General features: G+C 39.3%; 1 protein-coding gene across 16 annotated transcripts in view; it reads right to left on the reverse strand.

Moving 5' to 3' along the window:
• Positions 1–20,494, reverse strand: part of RYR2 (ryanodine receptor 2) — a 243,264-nt gene that overhangs the window by 128,123 nt on the left and 94,647 nt on the right. For all 16 annotated transcript variants that reach the window (XM_083432050.1, XM_083432042.1, XM_083432040.1 and 13 more), the window contains 10 exons: positions 19,624–19,719; positions 16,048–16,166; positions 15,734–15,867; positions 14,721–14,962; positions 14,078–14,270; positions 11,761–11,977; positions 11,021–11,125; positions 9,744–9,847; positions 8,704–8,787; positions 6,704–6,863 (listed from right to left, as the gene is read on the reverse strand). In XM_083432050.1, coding sequence (XP_083288176.1) covers positions 6,704–6,863; positions 8,704–8,787; positions 9,744–9,847; positions 11,021–11,125; positions 11,761–11,977; positions 14,078–14,270; positions 14,721–14,962; positions 15,734–15,867; positions 16,048–16,166; positions 19,624–19,719 — 1,454 coding nt within the window. The remainder of the gene's footprint in view (positions 1–6,703; positions 6,864–8,703; positions 8,788–9,743; positions 9,848–11,020; positions 11,126–11,760; positions 11,978–14,077; positions 14,271–14,720; positions 14,963–15,733; positions 15,868–16,047; positions 16,167–19,623; positions 19,720–20,494) is intronic.

Here is a 20,494-nt window from a genome sequence, read left to right on the forward strand (position 1 = left end):
ACAATCCTTTTCATAGACCAGCCACATTTATTGTTGCCAAATCCAATTGTCCTCTCAATTTTTTTCAGACCTAATTTGCAGAGATTTTTTTTTTTTTTTTTTTGGCTACAAAATGTAACTGAAGCACCAGCCTATTTAGTGTAATCAAGGATTCAATACAAAGTTGGAAAAAATATAAGTAGCAGCAAAAAGTAGATATGCCTATTATCTACTCATTTCATCCCACTGGAACTGTCCCAGTCTAGTTTTGGAATGTTTTTCTGTGCATTCATTTGAATGAGGAACACCTGGAAGCTGGAAAAAAGAATGGGAGTGGTATAGCTGATATTGGGACTCTGGCCAATTAAAAAAACCCCACACAGCCTTGGTCTGTAGAGGGTCTCAAGTCAGATTTTCTGGGTCAACACACATGGACCTAGCTTGTTTAAAATTTTGCTGGTCCAAGTCCATGTGCCAGGCTTCCATCAGTCCTGGGTAGGCTTGGCTATCCTACTCATCTTCTCTGCCCACACCCCAAACCACCTGGGCATGCCAACCCACTTTGTACATCTCCTGCTTTAGACTACTCTTGGCTCTGGCTTATTGCAGGTAGCATAGCCTCTAAAGAGGGCTCCGACTCAAACATTTCCAGTATCCACAGCTTAAAACTTTTCAACGCAATGGTCGGTTGTGATGCTAGTTTACAGCACTCCCTATGTCATATATCCGTCACGAGTGCCTATCAAGAATGCAATGTTACCTGGAAGCTAAGCTCCACTGATTTTAAGAAGCCTCAGAGGTAGGCTTAAGCTTGCAGGCCTAGTTACAATTTTTTTTAAAAAAAAATAGCAATATGAGAAATATTTGACAGAAACTGTGGCTGTTTATTTATCTCTATTCTAAAGACTAGAGTGGCCTTCATAATTTCAATCAAAATATCTATAAGAAATGAAATATGAAATGCTGAATTAATCAACCAGAATATTGATAGATGCTTAACGCATTGTTTACTGAAGTACTATGTACAACTATGTTCAGTCATTATAATTTATATTAGGGCTCACAAGGACTCATTCCATGGCTCTTTTGAATGACTAGGTCATTCCTGAATAATGAGAATAATGAGAAGTGATACTTAATGGGATTGCATTGAAACACGTTTAGAACACGTTTAGAACAGTTCCTCTCATTACTAAGTATCTAGTTTTAGGAGAACAGTTTATAGGTTAGAAAAAAATTATGCTCAAACACTATTATTTTCACTACTTTCTCATAACTGTAGAATAAGAGAGAAACTCCCACTTCCGCCCACTCACCACCCATAGTTCTGTAGCCTTTATAGCATTCATGTATCTTCTGATGGATGATGAAAATTGTGCAAATAAATCCCAGGAAAATGTTTTTAGGGTTTTATCTAGATTGCTGCTTTTTTTTTAATCACAAGAAAACTTGACTCTAGAGCGCAACAGTTCCTAAATTTCCACCAATAATGTGGTGTGAATAAGAACCCTGGACATTTCTACAAATGGTGGGCATTCCTGCTCTAGAAATAATGATGTGGAATGCCTACTTATTTCCATCATTACTGCATGAAATCCTTGCTGTGGTATATAACCACATACTGTGCTGAAACTTTTATTGGTGGAAATGTTTATTGTGTGAAAATAGTCAGCAATAACACAGAAATAGAAATACAATGGAGTGGTGCCTACAATAATACAGGGAATGCAGGAAAGCATAGAGTTGTGGCAAAAGCGAAAGCTCTCAGACCAACAGAAGGAAAGGTGTTTGTATCACATAGTTGATTTTATTTAAGCAGTATCTCTGGCATTCAATAATGTCAAAGGATATTTTTTGTGTGTGTGCGCATGTGGACAAAAGCTGCTGAAACTCTGACTTTCAGATAAAAGGTAGGCAGAAGAACACAGGCTTAAAGTAGCTTCCTGGCTGGAAGCAAAATGTATTTGCAAATATCCCACAACATGCTTAAAGCTGAATACACAATCTGGAGCCGGTCAGCTCCAGCAGCTAGTTTATATGCGGCAACTAATGACTCTGGAAGATAAAGTGCATCTTGGTTTACTTAAAAAGATGCACCCAGCCACTTCAGTGAAAACTTGTGTGCCAAGGCCCTATGACTCACGGTCACCTTGTGGATAAATAAAGCACATGAACAAGCGGGTTTTGGTTTATGGGTTTAAATAGGCAATAATAATAACAATAATTAATAATAATACAGTCATAACTTGGAAGGCGAACAGAATCCATTCCGGAAGTCCGTTTGACTTCCAAAACGTTCAGAAACCAAAGCATGGCTTCTGATTGGTTGCAGGAAGCTTCTGCAGCCAATCGGAAGTCGTGGAAGCCCCATCAGACGTTCGGCCTCCAAAATAATGTTCGAAAACCGGAACACTCACTTCCGGGTTTCGATAGTTCGGGAGCTGATTTGTTCGGGAGCCAAAGCGTTCGAGATCCAAGGTACGACTGTAATGTATTATTTATACCCCGCCCATCTGGCTGGGTTTCCCCAGCCACTCTGGGCACCTCCCAACAGAATATTAATAACATGATAAAACATTAAACATTAAAAAAGTCCCTAAACAGGGTTTCCTTCAGATGTCTTCTAAAAGTCAGATAGTTGTTTATTTCCTTGACATCTGATAGGAGGGCATTCCACAGGGTGGGGGCCACTACCGAGAAGGCCCTCTGCTTGGTTCCCTGTAACCTCACTCTGTAACCCCTTGACTGTGGGGCCTGGCTGCAACATTGCCCACTGAATAAGGTAAGGGGACTTTCAAAAATCAATCTGCATTAATGTCAGGTGGGTATGCAGAAGTTGATGCTGCTTGAAGTTTTCATTACCTGACTAAGGCACATACATTTCTAGTGACTTAGGTTTAATACAGATAATTGATTAACAATAACCTAGAAATACATAGCCTCAACATAAATACGATGGAAGGATGTAATTCACTGTTATAAATATATTGTTCCTAAAAATGAGTATATGCATGTGAATTTGTGTTGTTGCAGTTGTCATCACACCATAAAGGGAAAACATACTCCTCTTTTAACGCAAGACATGGATCTGGTGGCATGGAGCTGGTGATTGTGTCAGTGCAAAAAACAAATGAAAACAAAAGAAACTTCTACATCCCAGTTAGAAATAAATAATGATGATGATGAGGTATGATTATGTTACAGCAAAAAGCCTGTTACATTTTGAAAATTGCTTTTCTATAACATAGTGGTAATTTAGTTACAAAGGCTGTATTCATTAGAACTCAGTTTTCCAACTGTGAAATGCTACTGTACTTTTTGGCAGGACTGAAGATGCTTATTTTTTAGTATATTGAGTATAGTAGCTTGATACAATGACAATGTTTGGATGTTAAATCTCAATTTACCAAACTCAATACATAAACAATACTTTTGCCTATGTATGTAGCCTCTTTGTTCCTTTCTTCATGCTGCGAGCAAACAAACCAGCAAGTCTTCAATTAAGAATAGTGTCCTGTTTTGTCTAAACAAGGAAACTATGGTTACAGCGTTGGAACATGTCAGGATATTAAACTATAGTTTAAAATTGGATTTAAATACTAGTTTGTTCCAAAAGTAGTAACCGTAGTTTCATGGGTTTGGTTAATTAGAGGCTTTGTGGTTTAACTGTGACTTGTGCAGAGGGAGAGGAATGAAGGGACTTAATTTACAGGGGAAAGGTTCATTCATAGCTCAATGATCACATTTGCAACAGATTTGTATAGAGGTTTGTTTGTAAGGAAAATTATATTTACTTCAAGAATAATTTACTATACTTTACTCCCCCCCCCCCCAATAGAATGCACATGCACACACCTCACCCTGATGCCATTCCTTGGAGACTGAGGTCCTAATTCATTGGAATTGTAAGGTTAAGAAATCATCCCGGGACCCAGAAGATTTTAATAACTATCACCCAGTTGTAAATATCTCCTCCAAGGAAAGGTTCTTGAGCAAGTGGTCACCATCCAGCTCCAGACTACCTTGGACAAGAATGATTTAATAGAACCATTTCGATTGGTGTTTAGGCCTGGTTTTGGCACAGAAACTGCCTTGGTTGCCTTGCACAAATATCTCTATTGGGGGAAAGGGTGTGTGTGTGTGGTGTGTGTTTCCCTGTTGATTTGCCTTGATCTCTCAGCAGCTTTCAATGCCATGAAGCAAGGTGTTCTTCTGGAGCAGCTATCTGAATTTGGACTGGGTGGCACTGTGTTGCGATGATTCCAGGCTTACTTGGATGGCCACCCCCAGAGAGTGGTACTTGGTGTATACTGCTCGACTGTCTTCAATTGGGTTGATCCAAAAGGGTTGATCTTATCCCCCATGCTGTTTAACATCTACATGAAGCTGCTGATCAAAGCAATCCAGAGATTTGGAGTGAGTTCTTATGGAGAGTTGTCTTTGAGATATTATTGCCCTGGTGTGGTGTAGTGGTTAAGAGCGGTAGACTCCTAATCTGGTGAACCGGGTTCACGTTTCCGCTCCTCCACATGCAGCTGCTGGGTGACCTTGGGCTAGTCACACTTCCCTGAAGTCTCTCAGCCCCACTCACCTCACAGAGTGTTTGTTGTGGGGAGGAACGGAAAGGAGAATGTTAGCCGCTTTGAGACTCCTTTGGGTAGTGATAAAGCGGGATATCAAATCCAAACTCTTCTGGTCCATAAATACCACTTCTCCCCCGTATTAATCAGTTGGGAACTGGGCATTTTATGTATCTTGCATTGTTAGTGTTTTAAATTTTCTCTAGGGTTTTTTTAATAGCTTTTTATTGGGTTTTATAAACAAGCATCATAGTATAATAAATAATACAAATAAATAGACCAAGCCTTCTCATGTTGTCTGTATATCACAAAAATAACACAATAAATCTGCAATAATATCTGTAACGTAAGTTTCATTATTAGTGGTCAATGTGTAAGCTCTTGGTTTGTGAATTAGTTTAAACAAAAACAGAGGGGAAACAGGATAGAACAGAACTAACAGATAACATTCAGCATTGCAGAGCTGAACACCTAATCAGGAGCCCATGTGGTTTTGCTTAGATTAAATATTGAGTAATGGTCATTTTTGCTCAATGCAGCAATATGAAGTGTTGGCATATTGATGAACGTGGGTTGAAAGTGAAAACAGTGTATGTTCAAATTTAAATTTACATCAACCAGATTCAGCCAATTGCTGATGGGGAAGGGGGAATTGTTCCTTTTCTGAATAACTGACATATGCTATGAGATTAAACCACATTTCGGTAAAGCCATTTTTATTATCTGTCCACAAGTCAATCATAGTTTGTTAGTTAACCTCTCAAGGAGAGCTGTTTCCCAAACTGTTTTGTACCAGTTATCTAGTGTTGTGCCAGAAAGGTCTTTCCAGTGTCTTGCTACGTTGCATCTTGCCACTTGATATAAATGGTTTATTAATTCTTGTTGTCTTGAAGGTCTGTGAGTTCTGTGAATGCTTTACGATCCTGATTAATCAGAGGTTGGCTGAAAAGATTCTACTTTTTGGTGGTCTTTAAATATTTTTGAGATAGCTACAATCTTGGAGTTGTACCATGTTTGGGGGATGGGTGATCCTCTCATTAGGTCATTAAACAGGCGGACCCTATATGGTAACCATGTTTCTTTGAATTGTTTATAATACTTGGAAGTGAAGCCATCTGGTCCTCAGGCCAATATTTTTTTAAGAACAATGTCATTTTCTAATAGAATTTTTCTCTGATTTTAAATTGTATTTATGTGCTGTAGTTTATTGTCAAGTTGCTTAATATTAACAACAGACCTCAATGCAGCAATCTTCTATGTTCAATTTTCAGTTAAAAGCAGAAAGTGGCATGATTTAAAGCATCAAAAGAGTACCCACATACCATCTGTCACTTGGGGGCCTTTTTCCTTAGCAGGTTTGCATCCATAATCTGAATATTACTGTAGGAAAAAAGACTTCGGGGGATGGGCTGTGGGATTCAGAGAAGGGGAATGAGTTGGTAGGGTTCAGCACCCCTTTCTAATGCTCCTTTGAGGCTTTAAATCATATCCCTCCCCAGCTTCAGACATGATGGGTACAGATACTGGTCTACCTGCGTAGTTGAATGAATAACTCATTCAAATTTAAAAGTTGTAAGTCAAATGAATCAAGTGACTGTATTTCAGGCTTAAAGGAAACATAAACAAAACTTTAATACCCCTGATCACTGCCACTTAAATCTTCAGGTAACATGTCTGAAATAAAAGCATTTCTTATACACAGAATTCCAAATGAATCAATTTGTTCTAGATGGCATATTAAAACAGGTTTTGCCTTCTTTAAGTAGTTATCTAAGCACCTAGAAACTATCCTTACTTGTCTCCAAGGAACCCACCACACCTACCCAAATCAAATCCTGATTCTCAAAGTAGTTATTCCAAAGTAGTTTGACTAACTACGGTGTTCATTACTTCTGGGACATTTAGCACTGGAAGTGTATAAATTAAACATACGATCAAAATATGTATTTATTTACTTATATTTTTTTAATGTTGGTCATTTTTCCTTTCCCAGGGCAACTCAAAGCAACTATACTGAAAACAGAAATTGGCCCGAACTCCAGTAGTCAAATTCATCTGCTTTACCACCCACCCTCAAAATATCATTTGAGTTCCACAATATCTGCAGTTATCAGTGAATTTTCAAGCATCCACCAGGGCCTTACCTGCTGAATTCCATATGTCCAACCCTGCCTGATACGATCCCTTGCCCATACATTGTGAGCATTCTCTGCAAGTTTATCAACCATAGCTTCCTGAGAAGGGGTCAGTTTGATACAACTCAGATCCATAGGAGCAGGCTTGTATCCACTAGACAACAGATAACTGTTAGATGAGAGTAAAATACTTCAGTGAGATCACTTTTATATGCACGTCTCTCAACATTTTAGAACAGCAAAACACAGCAAAACAAGCTGACATACATGAGGTTTATTACAGCAAAATGCTGTTCTCTGAACCAGAATTATATTCAACTCATGCGGTCTTCGTAGGCTACTTGAACAGCTGCTAGTACTATTACTATTATTATAGTAACTAGTCCGACAGTAATGTGTTTCATCACCAATTAAAAATATTAAAATTTCAACCATATACTAAAAGTTGACTGCACTCTTTGTTTACGGTTCTGCTGAATGTTTGGGGGCAAGCATTTTCAGCATGAAAAAAGAGTCTGATTTTTCCCCCTCACATTTTTTCCTGAAATAATATTTAAACATTGAGGAAAGTGTATTATTCATCTCTTTGAAAGCCACCATTGTCATTAGCTCACTTCTTAAGACTGTCTTAAGACTGTCTTGTGGGTAAAAGCCTCAGCGCCTAGGGCTTGCCGATCAAAAGGTCGGCGGTTCGAAACCCCGTGGCGGGGTGCGCTCCCGTTGTTCGGTCCCAGCGCCTGCTGACCTAGCAGTTCGAAAGCACTCCCGGGTGCAAGTAGATAAATAGGGACTGCTTACTAGCGGGAAGGTAAACTGGCTCGCCAGAGCAGCGATGTCACGCTGGCCACGTGACCCGGAAGTGTCTCCGGACAGCGCTGGCCCCCAGCCTCTTGAGTGAGATGGGCGCACAACCCTAGAGTCTGTCAAGACTGGCCCCGTACCTTTACCTTTAAGACTGTCTTAAAATTTTTAAGATTGTGAGGCATTAATTATATACTTTCTTAAACAAAGAACCAGGAAGTAGTGATCAAATACAGGAACACATGAAGGTATAGATCTTCATCCCATTGTAACAGAGCAAGCCAGTAACTAATGTGGAGCAACAGCAGCCATAGTATTCTGACAGGTCTACGAAAGGGAAATAATAGTAGGACAAGCAAATGGGGCAAGTTGTTTCTCAGTCAGTTGCTGATGAGGGGTGTGATTTCTCCCTCAAACTGAGGCAATAGCATGCATATCCCAAGAAGGCAAAATGGATTTTCTCAGTGTAAATGCACAGCAGTAGGGTCGGGGGGGGGGTGTATTTGGCATATCCTGCACAACAAATGCTGTACAGCAGTGATGGCCAAACTTGGCCCTCCAGCTGTTTTCGGACTACAATTTCCATCATCCCTGACCACCGGTCCTGTTAGCTGGGGTTGATGGGAGTTGTAGTCCCAAAACAGCTGGAGGGCCAAGTTTGGCCATCACTGCTGACCAGGCTCAGTTGAGATGAGAAAGCTGCATGCAGTACCATGGACAATTTGGTTGGCGTCATAAATCTGAGACATCAATAAAATGGTATTGCTACTGCCAGCCTTGAGCCCAGTAACAGAGGAAGCTACAAAGCGATCAGTTCAGAAGATACTAAGGAAGCTAGCAGAGGTTGCCTATGCAGTTGCTTGTTCACGCACTCCTCTGTCTGTTCTTCCCCAATCTCATTCTGGTGGAGCTCAAGAACTGTGGTGATAACCACCGTTTCACCTTCTTGACCTCTCCTTCACTTGCTGCCATTGCCTTATCTAAGTGATGGGGAAGGTGGACCTCCCACCCACACAGCTGAACTGTTGCAACTGTATGAGTGCATTTGCTTACCATTAGAAGAGAACCCTCAAGAGCCCATGATTATCAATTTGACTCAAGAAGTACAGTGATATGATAAACACACAAGTGAGACTGGACAGGAAGGCAGGCTCCTATTTTACACACACCTACACATCTTCCATTTTATTTTCTGAATTTAAACTTACTTCTTTGGAAGTTTTAGTTGCTTCACTTTTTCCTCAGCATGCTCATCAGCAATCCCAACATGACAACCTAGCGCCAGCAGTGTTCTGGAGGAGAAAATCAATAGCTTATAGGAACTTAAATTGGCATGTTGAAAAGCAAAGCTACAACTGCTAGGTTTGCGGAGAAAGATGTTTGCAAGACAAAAATAATAATTCCTAGAACCTGTGGGCCAGGTTTTGGTATCTCCCTTCAAAAATATTTTTGGGGATTGTATTTATACAATACATTACTCACTGAGAGAAGCATTCACACACACCCCACGGAGCCCATTGCCCAGCTCTGCCTGGCTTGCTTTTATGAGCTAGTATGGGCAAAGAGACAGGCAGATCGTTTCACTCGTCCAAGCAGCCTGCCCACATCCTCAGAGATAACAGGTTGAAACTGATCCTATACAACTTGACTAAACAGAGCTCTGGCACTCTCCCGCCCCAGCCCTCCTTCCACACTGGAGTCTACCTCTTCAGGAATCTGAACCTGGATAGCTCCACATTCCAGTAGGCCACCAGGGAATCAGCTGAGAGACCATCAACATGGGGTTAGACATCCCCTACCACTCTCTAGAAGCCATTTTGATCTATTAAGTGGGGGGAGGCAGACCATTTGAATCAGTACCACTTCCCTTAATCTGAAGGAAGAAATTCAGAAAGCATGTTTAAATGTAGCAACATTTATTTGGCACATCTACAGATCCTGCCAAAGAGGCAAGCAGCAGAGCAGTATCCAAAGTTATCCAAAGTTATGGGGGTTGGACTTGATGGCCCTTGTGGTCTCTTCCAACTCTATGATTCTATGATTAATGTAGAAATCACCAAAATCTGTTTGAGAAGATTACCAGAAGAGTAATCACATTGATTTATCACCACCCACCAAACAGATGGGCATTTTCTTATTGCTCTTATACAAGGCAAACCTCATAGACTATTTAAGAGTTCACACCCCCAAATCTTTTTGAAGAAACATAAAAATACTTATGATTAGAGTAAGCAAGCTACAAACTTACTTTAGTGTTTCTAGTGACATTTGGAGATTATAATTTCGCTCTTGTTCTGGCAGTTTTGCAAACTCCACCAAGCATGGATGCTGTCGCTTGTTGTCATCTCTAACCTGCAATAAAGACAACACTGAGCTTAAATCTGTCTTAGAACTTTAAGTCCAAAAGACCTATATTACTGAAAAGGAGTTTGTACCATGTCAGAAATATTAGATAATGAGTCAGGCACTTTAAGCTCTTATTGATTTCAGTGTGAGAGTTGTTTAAATTTCTCCCATTGAAATCAATGATGGTGAGTTTTAAGTACCATGGTACCTCAGGCTAAGTACTTAATTCATCCCGGAGGTCCGTTCTTAACCTGAAACTGTCCTTAACCTCAAGCACCACTTTAGCTAATGGGGCCTCCTGCTGCTGCCGCGCCGCCGGAGCACAATTTCTGTTCTCATCCTGAAGCAAAGTTCTTAACCCGAGGTACTATTTCTGGGTTAGCGGAGTCTGTAACCTGAAGCTTATGTAACCCGAGGTACCACTGTACTGTACTATATAGGAATGATGTATTTATAACTGTTGGCCGAGTTGTAAGATATTTCATGTAATGTGAAATTTGCTATGGCAGATATAGGTCAGGAGCCATCACATCTGGTGCTGGGAGCCATGGCCTTTGTGTGCAGGCTACCCCATTGGTGAACCACAGAACTGTGGTTTGGAGCATCTCCTCACAGGGAGGCGATATTCTGAGGATCTGAACTGGCCCCATCCATCCATCCATCTATCCATCCATCTATTTGGCTCTGCCAGGCAGAGAACACTACCAAAAGTCTCCTCTTAAGGTTGAGACGTTGCCAGAGCAAGAAGGTCTTCCTAGCACTTGTGTGATTCAGTGCATTCTTCAGCTGACTCATGGCTTGGCTCTCAACTACAGACTCCTTGGCACAACCACTGGCTACCCTCCAAGTGCTGTGTATGACCCAGCCCTGACAATATGTTAGAGATGCTTCTGAATAATATAACACCCTTTTACTTGGATAACCACTTATAAGCCATTTTGGCAAGTAAGGGGTATATAAACAAATAATAAAACAATTACAACTGCAATGAAAATTTAATGCAAAATCTATGTACTCTGAAAGTGTAACTTCTGCTTCATTTCCAGCTATTAGAAAAGTATTCTAAATTATATGCATATATACATTGAACATGTACAATATAATTACTCCACGTTATTCTGCATGATATTTTAAAGCAATAAGAAAAACAACAGAAAACAAAATTTGAAAAGCACGTACAGGACCATACTGCCATCCAAGTTCAATTTTATTCATAACCCAAAGTTCGTGGATATTCTCAGCTAGTTTTTCCCTAATTCTTTCCAGATGTGGAGGTAATACAATCTAAAGATAAAAGAGCAAATCTGTTAGAATAAAATGACACAGAGTGCAGTGGAGGGGAGAAAAAGATAATTTACCAGAATGAAATAAACTACTTGTCCAAAGTTTACATATGTTTCACTAATTACATAGTAGTAAATGATTGAACTGGAAATAACATAATGAAAGCAACCTGATCATAATAACAAATGTACTTTGAGTTTGTCAATGTACAGGAGTTTTGTTCCTTTTTAAAGATTTTCTTTTATTAATCTAGATTTTCAAGATAGCCTACGAAAGAGAACCATAAAACAAAAATAAAACAGATCTACTACTACTACTACTACTACTACTACTACTACTACTATCTACTGCTTTTTGTATTTTTACTGTTGCTATGATGATTGCTTTTGTTTCTGATGTTTTGAGGAGGTTTTTTTATCTTTAAATGACTGGTTAGATAGAACAAGTTGTGAAAACAAATGCCTTTACAAATTAACTAATATTTAGTGTCACTGTACTTGATATCTAGACTCCCAAACAATAAAATATGAGGCAAAAAATGAAAGCAAAAGGTATTTGCAAGTTTATTGATTTTAACATAATATTATGTAGCATACTTATCCCATAGCTGAAAAGTTAATGTAGATTCTATTTACCTGACTGGTATCTACAGGTACTGGAGTGAAAGCTGCTTGGGATAGAGATATATTTGGGCCCAAAAGGTCTCTTGTGGAATTCCGATCCTGTTTGTATTCTCTGCTGTGTTCCACTTTCAATTTCTCTTTTGGCAGAATAGCTTCAAAACAAGGAGCATATCCTGGAGGTGGAAGGAATTTAAATTCCCCATGGCGGCCTCCAAGCAAAAAACGTACCCTATAAGACAACAATTCAAATATTCCTGATGCCTTTAGTTCAATTCTAAAGTAAAATTATTCCTTCAAAGTCACACTTTGCAAGTGCTGCATCTGGGATTTACAGTGGTACCTCGGGTTAAGTACTTAATTTGTTCTAGAGATCCGTTCTTAACCTGAAACTGTTCTTAACCTGAAGCACCACTTTAGCTAATGGGGCCTCCCACTGCTGCCGTGCCGCTGGAGCACGATTTCTGTTCTTATCCTGAAGCAAAGTTGTTAACCCGAGGTACTATTTCTGGGTTAGCGGAGTCTGTAACCTGAAGCGTATGTAACCTGAAGCGTATGTAACCCGAGGTACCACTGCATTTCAGAGTGAATTAGTTTTATCTAAAGGTGACTGCATCTACACTAAGCTGTGATTATCTTCTCCTAATTTCTGTCTTAAAAAAAGGTAAAGGACCCCTGAAAGTTAAGTCCAGTCACGAACAACTCTGGGGTTGTGGCGGTCATCTTGCTTTACTGTCTGAGGGAGCTGACATTTGTCTACAGACAGTTTTTCCAGGTCATGTGGCCAGCATGACTGAGCCGCTTCTGGTGAAACCAGAGCAGTGCACGGACACGCCATTTACCTTCCCACCAGAGCAGTACCTATTTATCTACTTGCACTTTGACGTGCTTTCAAACTGCTAGGTTGGCAGGAGCTAGGACTGAACAACAGGAGCTCACCCCATCATGGGGATTTGAACCGCCGACCTTCCAATCAGCAAGCCCAAGGCTTAGTGGTTTACACCACAGTGCCACCCGCGTCCCACTTTCTGTCTTACCTGTGGTCTATTTAGCGATAACTACTATTTAGCGATAACTACTGCTTAGTTTAGGTTATTAATTTTATATGTGATATAAATGAAGAATAAGAATGCATATTTATTCAGAAGTAAGTGTGTATTCATTTGGCATACTCAATTTTGGATAAGAACTGAAAAAAAACAGTGATTATATCATCACTTCATCACTGGATTAGTGTAGTAGCGAGTAAGAGCAAAGTCTGTGAGGCAGAACCAGCACAGAATGAACTCACTGTATAGTGTTAGGGATCTTTTGGCTTCAGTTCCTCATCTGTAAGATGGAAATATTAATATTGACCAACATGTGGGCCTCAGTAAAGTTGTATCAGTTAATATATGTGATGTGCTTTGAGCTCTTAGGAAAAGCACTATATAACTAAATATCCCTTGGATAAGGATTTTTCAGAGTGCTGCACCTCCACTCACAGGAAGCCACTCTCCTCATAGAGTGGACTTGGAGTTTTGTTTTCAAAAGCAGCCTAGTGCCATTTTGAATGGGTGAGTAGATCATTTTCCTTCCCCTCTCAACCTACTATGCCCTTCTTTGGCCAGCCATTCCAGCTCCCACTGAGGAAAAGCAGTACGTGTAAGTCTAAAAGCCATAAGATAAAGAGATCCCTTCCAAGATCCCTTCTGTGGAATTTGCTTTCTCCAAATACTCTCTCTCTCTCTCTCTTCTAAACTTGCACAGCGTTATGAACACTGGAGCCTAAAACCTTTCCTGTGCCTCAAGAGGCACAACAATCCAAAGCTTGACTGAGCAGAAAGACTACGTAAAGGAAAATGCAACTAACTATGGATACAGGTGCATTAAATTTTCAGGACTCTTTTCGGAATTCTTTCTCGGAACCTCAATTCAGAAGACCCACAATATAAAGTTGCAGGAGGTTGAATTTGATTGGGCCATGATGCTGAAAGCTTTAACCCTTTTTCCTAGACCATTTCCCAGAACTAAATCACCTGCTGGCGATTGCTCACATCCACAGGTACCATGTGCTTTTCCTAGCAGTGCAAATATAGCCGGTTTTGAGTGGCGCGATTCACCGCCCCAACGAATCAAAGCCATAGTGTCACCGTACGTATCCAATTTGTGAAAAGTTGTTAAGAAAAAGAAAAATCAGAAGATCCAATCACACATCTGCTGTGGTGCAACTGGCTTAACCCATAGAATAAGTCCTACGCATAGAACTGAAATTTCAAAATTAAATGAATAAGACAATAAGCAAGGAAAACATGCAATGTATTCGCTGAAAATGACAAGATGGGGTACTAACTTTATCCCTGCTGAGAAGCTGACAACTGGAAAGAAAAGGCCATCTGTATTGAAATTCTCAAACATCCCCTGGACTGGCTGTCCATTTATCCGGAATGAAATGCTTGGAGCACTCAGATCAAGGCAGCAGCTGATTACATCATCAGTCCTTAACAGATGCTGGTTGGGAGAATTCACAGATCTTGCTACACAACCTAGGATATAAGAGTAAATATAATTAGAACAAAAGTTCAGCCTCATGTAAGAAAAGCTGCTTTCAGAAAACTTGGTACAAAGCCAAAGAAGAATCAATACAGATTAACACAAAAAAAGCACCAGTATTAGATCTCAGGAAGCTGCCTTCAACCTACTCAGAACACTGGAGTATTTCTTTCTTCAATTTGTATGTTTTTGCTCTTGTTATGTTGAAAAATCCAATAAAAAATTAATTATAAAAACAAGAAGGGGGGGAAAGAACAGTGGTTCATCTAGACCAATGTTCTCTTTTCAGTGACTGGCAGTGGCCCTACAGAGTTTCAGAAATATCTCTTTCCTAGCCCTGCAAAAACCAAGTCCCCCACAAATGCGACTTGGAGAATAGTAGATGACATAAGTCAACTGCTAAGTGTTTTAAAAACAAAGCTAAGGTATTTAATTTGCCTTACCTGACCACAGATGAAGTCCATCAAAGCTATAGGAATATAGGTCATCACCAACACCATTTCCTCCCCATTCTTCTCCTCCCACAGGGTATGGTGAATAGCCTTCTGTTGAAGCCCAGCCCACACGAAGGTGAGTAGCTTCGGCTGTCGTAAACGGTCCCACATGGTCAACCATTAGCTCATAATACCATTTTCTATACTGAGCAGAGCCCTCGCTGATTCCAAGGAAAATATTGGGTCTCATACTGAATACAAGGGGGAAAGATGCATCAGAAATGTTTCATTTTAAAAAAAGCATTATTTAACCCTCCTTTTGCTCTTTGGATCTGTACCCCAAGACAAATTACAACAAAAGAAGAATAGTCATTAAAATAACAATTAACCAACAACTAGCTCCATGTTTGCAATTTATTTATTTATTTATTTTACTTGTTTATTTAATTCAATTCATGAACTACATCCTATTAAATATATCAAATAAATACAACAAATAAAAACATATTTCTCACGTAAAAACAATACAGACTATTTGCTACTGCCTCTAGAAAACCTATTCGTTTTAAAATCTTAATTATTCTAATAGAATGGATTTTGAATAATAATACAATTTAATAGTAGTAAAATAATAAAACAATTAGACATCTTTATAACACCGTTCATGTTGCATCCCAAGGTCATGCACAAGTAAAATAAAAGCAAAATAAGTCATTTAAAACCTATTTTAAAACCCACAGCACAATAAAATACAGCAGTAATCCAGATCAAACATACTACCATACTTTGAAATCAAACATCAGCAAAAACAAAACAAAACTGGGAGCAGAGGTTATGTCTTCAAGAGGTGCAGAAACACCAACAGTTACTACATTTAATTAGAAATATTAGCAGAAGGGGAGGGATAAACAGATTGTCTCTGAATGAATGCAACCATTATATTTGCCTACATGTGAAAAATCATGTTGTTTTGTTCTTGGTTTTTTATATAGATTGCACGCACATTCTAGTCCGTTTTTTACCTGCTCACATGGTTGACAAGACGCGTCTGGAGAAGGAGATCTCGCCCGGGCAGAAGATTGTCACAGATCAAATGCTGATTAGACCGCACAGCTACTCCATGGCACACACAGAGAGAGCACAAAACATCTAACACCTGGGAAAGAAATGATGCAGATGGTGATTATGATGGCTCTCAGCTCGCATGATACTGTTTAAAAACACCAAGTGTAAAACAGTAAAGACTCTCCCTTGCTATCTTAAACCCTCCCACTGAGATATTTCATAAACCAGCTACCCATCACACAGACTCTCCATCCAAATCTGTATTGCATACCTTATGGTTTCTTCCATGTTTGTCCAAAAGGCATATAATTGATTTAATATGTCCTTCTTTAATAATATTTAAAGCTTCTGGACTTTCTACCAACACACAGTGCAAAACCTCAAGAATTCCTAAAAACATAAATACAAAAAAGACCAGTTTATTGTTTAAATTATCTCACAATCATACATAGGCTGCATCCTCCCACAGGCTATATGGATGGAATAAGAATCCATATAGGATATGGACGAAACAAGATGATGGAAAACAGGAAGAACAACATTAATGTGAATACTGCACAATTAAGAATGGGCATGTGTAATCAATCTTGTTACGAATGGAAATTTAAACATAAAATAAAAATACTTCATTCATCTTAAATCTCGCTGGTAGGCACTAGAAGCAGGGAACTGAAATTAAGTATGCAGCTTTCATAACACAGTTTTGTTTAATTATTTTAGATTGGCTGCATAATTAACTGATAGTTTATATGTGATGAAATCTGAACAGCTCTTATACTACCTTATTCTCTAGTTTCAAATTTTGGCCAACATGCTATGTACTAGGGGTAGGAAAAATTCAGTTTTGCATCTCCTTGTTTTTTTAGGCATTTAAGTAATCTTTTGCATCATTTTTGTCACTGAAGGAATACAGACAAAGCTTTCATTCTTTGTGGTAATGTACCACAAAATTTCAAATGCCTAACACTGTCGAGGTAATAGAAAAGGACTAGGGTAACTGATTGTTAATATGCAGCTTACAGAAAAATGTGCCTCACAGTTATGTGCTCTTAATTTTGTTTTGTTTTATTTTAATTTGTTTTGGTATAATATTATGTGAGTCCATTTTTAGAGCTGAAAAGCAGCATATAAATAATTTAAATTTCACAAATTAATAGTGTAAGTAAACAATGTAAATGTAAGGAATGGTGTAAGTACATTATGGAATTCCCAGCGCTGCAGTAGGGAATGTTTTATAACATATAATTTGATGTATTCTTGGAGAAGATTAATAGTATGTCAAAAATAGAAAATGTCATACATTTTCTGTGTATCACAAGGGGTGTGTGAAAGATGCTCCTATAAAATGAGCAAACTAATTACATGAAAATTGAGATAATGAAGATGTAGGAAGCAGTAGGATGCAGCACTGAATCACCTATGACCTCTCAATTAACCAAAATTACCAGCCAAATGAAGCAGCAGCCAGTGCCATTAAGTATCATTAAACTTAAATAAGATTCCTGCAATGCTGCATTAAGACAAGTTCCTTTAGGTCCAGGCACAATTGTCTAGCAGATCTCTTAATATAGCAGTAGCAAGGATGTGGCACACAGTTAATTGCTGCCAGCTGCTGCTGCTACAGTCAGCACTGTAACATGGGATAAAACAAAGCCTGGACATACAATATCACAGGTTGTATGTAATGCACTGGGTAGTCTTCTATACCATTCTTCCAAAGCATGTGACCAACTGCTTTTCCATGCCCACCAGAAAGAGGAAATAAATGGGGTGGGGAAACTTTCCATATTAGATATCCTTTTGTTTACAAGAAGGTTCACAGAATTATCAGCTAAGAAATTTGAAATTATCCTTGAGATCATCAAGTCTGACAGTGGCCAAACCAATTACATTTTACAACAAAGCATTCGTTTTATGCACTACTTGCAAGTTTCCCTCTTTAGCAGAGATATAATCAGAGGCAATCAGCTGTTGACCAACAGGAGTTTTTGTATACAGTGGTGCCTCGCAAGACGAAATTAATCCGTTCCGCGAGTCTCTTCGTCTAGCGGTTTTTTCATCTTGCGAGGCAACCCTATTAGCGGATTAGCGCTATTAGCGGTTTAGCGGCTATTAGCGGCTATTGAAGGCTTAAGGGATTAGCGGATTAGCTGCTAAAAGGCTATTAGCAGCTTAGCGCCTTAGAAAAAGGGGGTGGGGAGTGAAAAAACCCCTCAAGAATCGCAAGACATTTTCGTCTTGTGAAGCAAGCCCATAGAGAAATTCGTCCTGCGAAGCGCATTGAAAAATGGAAAACCCTTTCGTCTAGCAGGTTTTCCGTCTTGCGAGCTATTCGTCTTGCGGGGCACCACTGTATCTTCCTGTTGCCAGAAGCGTAATGCTTCTTAACAAAATACAGAAAACACATAAGTGGTTTCCTTATCATGCAGATAAGCTCATTACCTGAAACTAATTCTATTTACAGATAAAGGTTTGACTGATTTAAATATTAAATAGTGTGATAATTTTGAATTATAATAAAAGGACCATTTTTATCTATATTATTTCCCAAAATTATACCCAGTGTCCCTAAGGGCAAACATATCATTAAAGTATTTTCAAAATGTTCCTCTTTTAATCTGAGAGAAGATAATGTGGGGGAGAATCTAAACTGTTAATTTAATTAAAATCTAAACTGCTCATTTGATTTTTATCTTAAAGCCCAAAGGCCAATTACATTTTTAATGAAGTAATCATATACAATTATCTCTGTTGAGTTTTAAAAACTAAATTGTAGAGCACTCCATCGTTCTTGGCTTCATAATCCAAACTGGAATCAGCTTCTAATTTGTAGCAAGTGACAAGTTATTGTCATTTAGAACAACAACAACAAATGATACGGAAGTCTCAAATGGCTGCCAGTTTATAATTTTATTCTATGTATGCTAAGATGCAGAAAAACAATTTAGGTATTTTTCAAGAAATAATAGGCATCATCCAAGAAAATGCTATTTAAAGTCTCATTGGAATCAGTGGGACATAAGCAGCAGTGGAAGGTGTGGTTGTGGTTGTTGTTGATGCTGCTGCTCACCTGAACTCTGCTTGGTCACATCACTGCAGCTTACTGGGATGTAGAGATGAGGAGGCTAATGGGCATGTATTGAAGGAGATCTTGTGGAGAGAAGGTGGGAGGAAGTGTACCAAAGGGAGTGGAAGAAAAAGAGAGAATGATAAGGGAGTGTACTAAGAAGATCAGCCATGGGGTGGTGGGCACCACAGAGGGGGAGAGGAAGGCACCCTGCCCATGTTCAGTGGAGATTGTTGCAAGGGGGTTGTCGGTAAAGGAGACGGGAGAAAAGAGGCATAGGAATAGGATAAAGTGAAAGGTTGGGTACAAAGGAAGCTGCAGAATAGGAGGAGCTGGATACTTCAGAGCTGAGTATGTGTGAAAAGGTGGCTGAGTATCTCCAATATGGTGAGCGGGGTGGGGAGAGAACCAGGAGGCTACCACGGGGTGGTCTCTGCGAAATAGGGGAGGTTACAGAAAAGGAAGTGCGGTATGGGCAGGCAGCCCCTGGTTTAAATAATCTCAGCTGAAATTAATGGAACTCTTGCATATTCAACAAGATTATGCCTGTATCTGTACAGCCGCAATCCCAGTTTAAGTTGTGTAAAATCATTCCTGCACATGAATCTTCTGTGATTTAAAAAACAATGTGTGTTTTTTACTTGCCCAAAGAGTAGAACTTAACACATGCTTGCCATTTTATTTTTAAAAAGATACAGCCGCAGATTGCACAACAGTGAAAGCAAGGGATTTTTTTATGGGCTGTCGAGTTTTGATTAAAAAAAAAACAAAAACACATACCAGAAGATGCTTCCAGTCTCTCCAATCTACTAATGAGCCAATCAAGAGAGCCTGAAAACTGGGCACAATTTTTACGATTCCCTCTAATCAAAGCAGCTGAAAAGAATGAAAAGAGTGATTAGTTTTTTATTTTACCAACTGTCATATGCATTGTAATCACATTAGTTAATACAGAACATATGTCTTAGTGTAAACCAACCCGTTTATACTTAGAAGCAAACACTTTCATATCAGTGGGGTTTACTCCTAGGTTAAGTGGGGTTAGGATTGCAGCCTTAAGTCATCTTTACAAAAGGTGAAAAATTCATAGACTTTGTTACCACATAGGCTGCGTTCTCCATGCAACCCATCCTGAATAGCACACACTTTATATTTTATTTTATATGGTGAAAAACCAACTCACATAATAAAATTATGTTTCCATGTCAATTTGCTTGGGCAAACCTTCCTCAGAGCTTATGCTCCCTCAGGAAGCTACGTTGAATGCCTTCCTGACTCCTGTGTATTAAATTGAAACAGGAAAATATCCCCCATCAAGACCCACATTGCACTGCTTGGTCAAGTCCAAAGGCCTCTCCCACATCTACTTTTACTGAGACTAGCTGTTTTGAAGAACTAATGTGGAAAATGTCCCTTCACAGGGAGCCCTGGGAACTCCTCATGGATGCTCCCTCACTGATGCTCCCTCACTCCAGCCAGCATCAGTTTTTTTCTGTAAGCAGCCCTTCTGCCAGTTAGTCTTCTCTGACTTGGATTCTGGAGAAAAATTCAGAAATTTCTAATGTTGTCCTCTCCTTGTAAATTAGTGTTGCCCAGATCACTGCTAGATCTGAGTCTAGTGAACTCCAACAGCATGTCTGTTCCCTGGTAT

The sequence above is a fragment of the Podarcis tiliguerta genome (assembly GCF_965153285.1).
Source record: "Podarcis tiliguerta genome assembly, chromosome: 3".
NCBI lineage: Eukaryota > Metazoa > Chordata > Lepidosauria > Squamata > Lacertidae > Podarcis > Podarcis tiliguerta.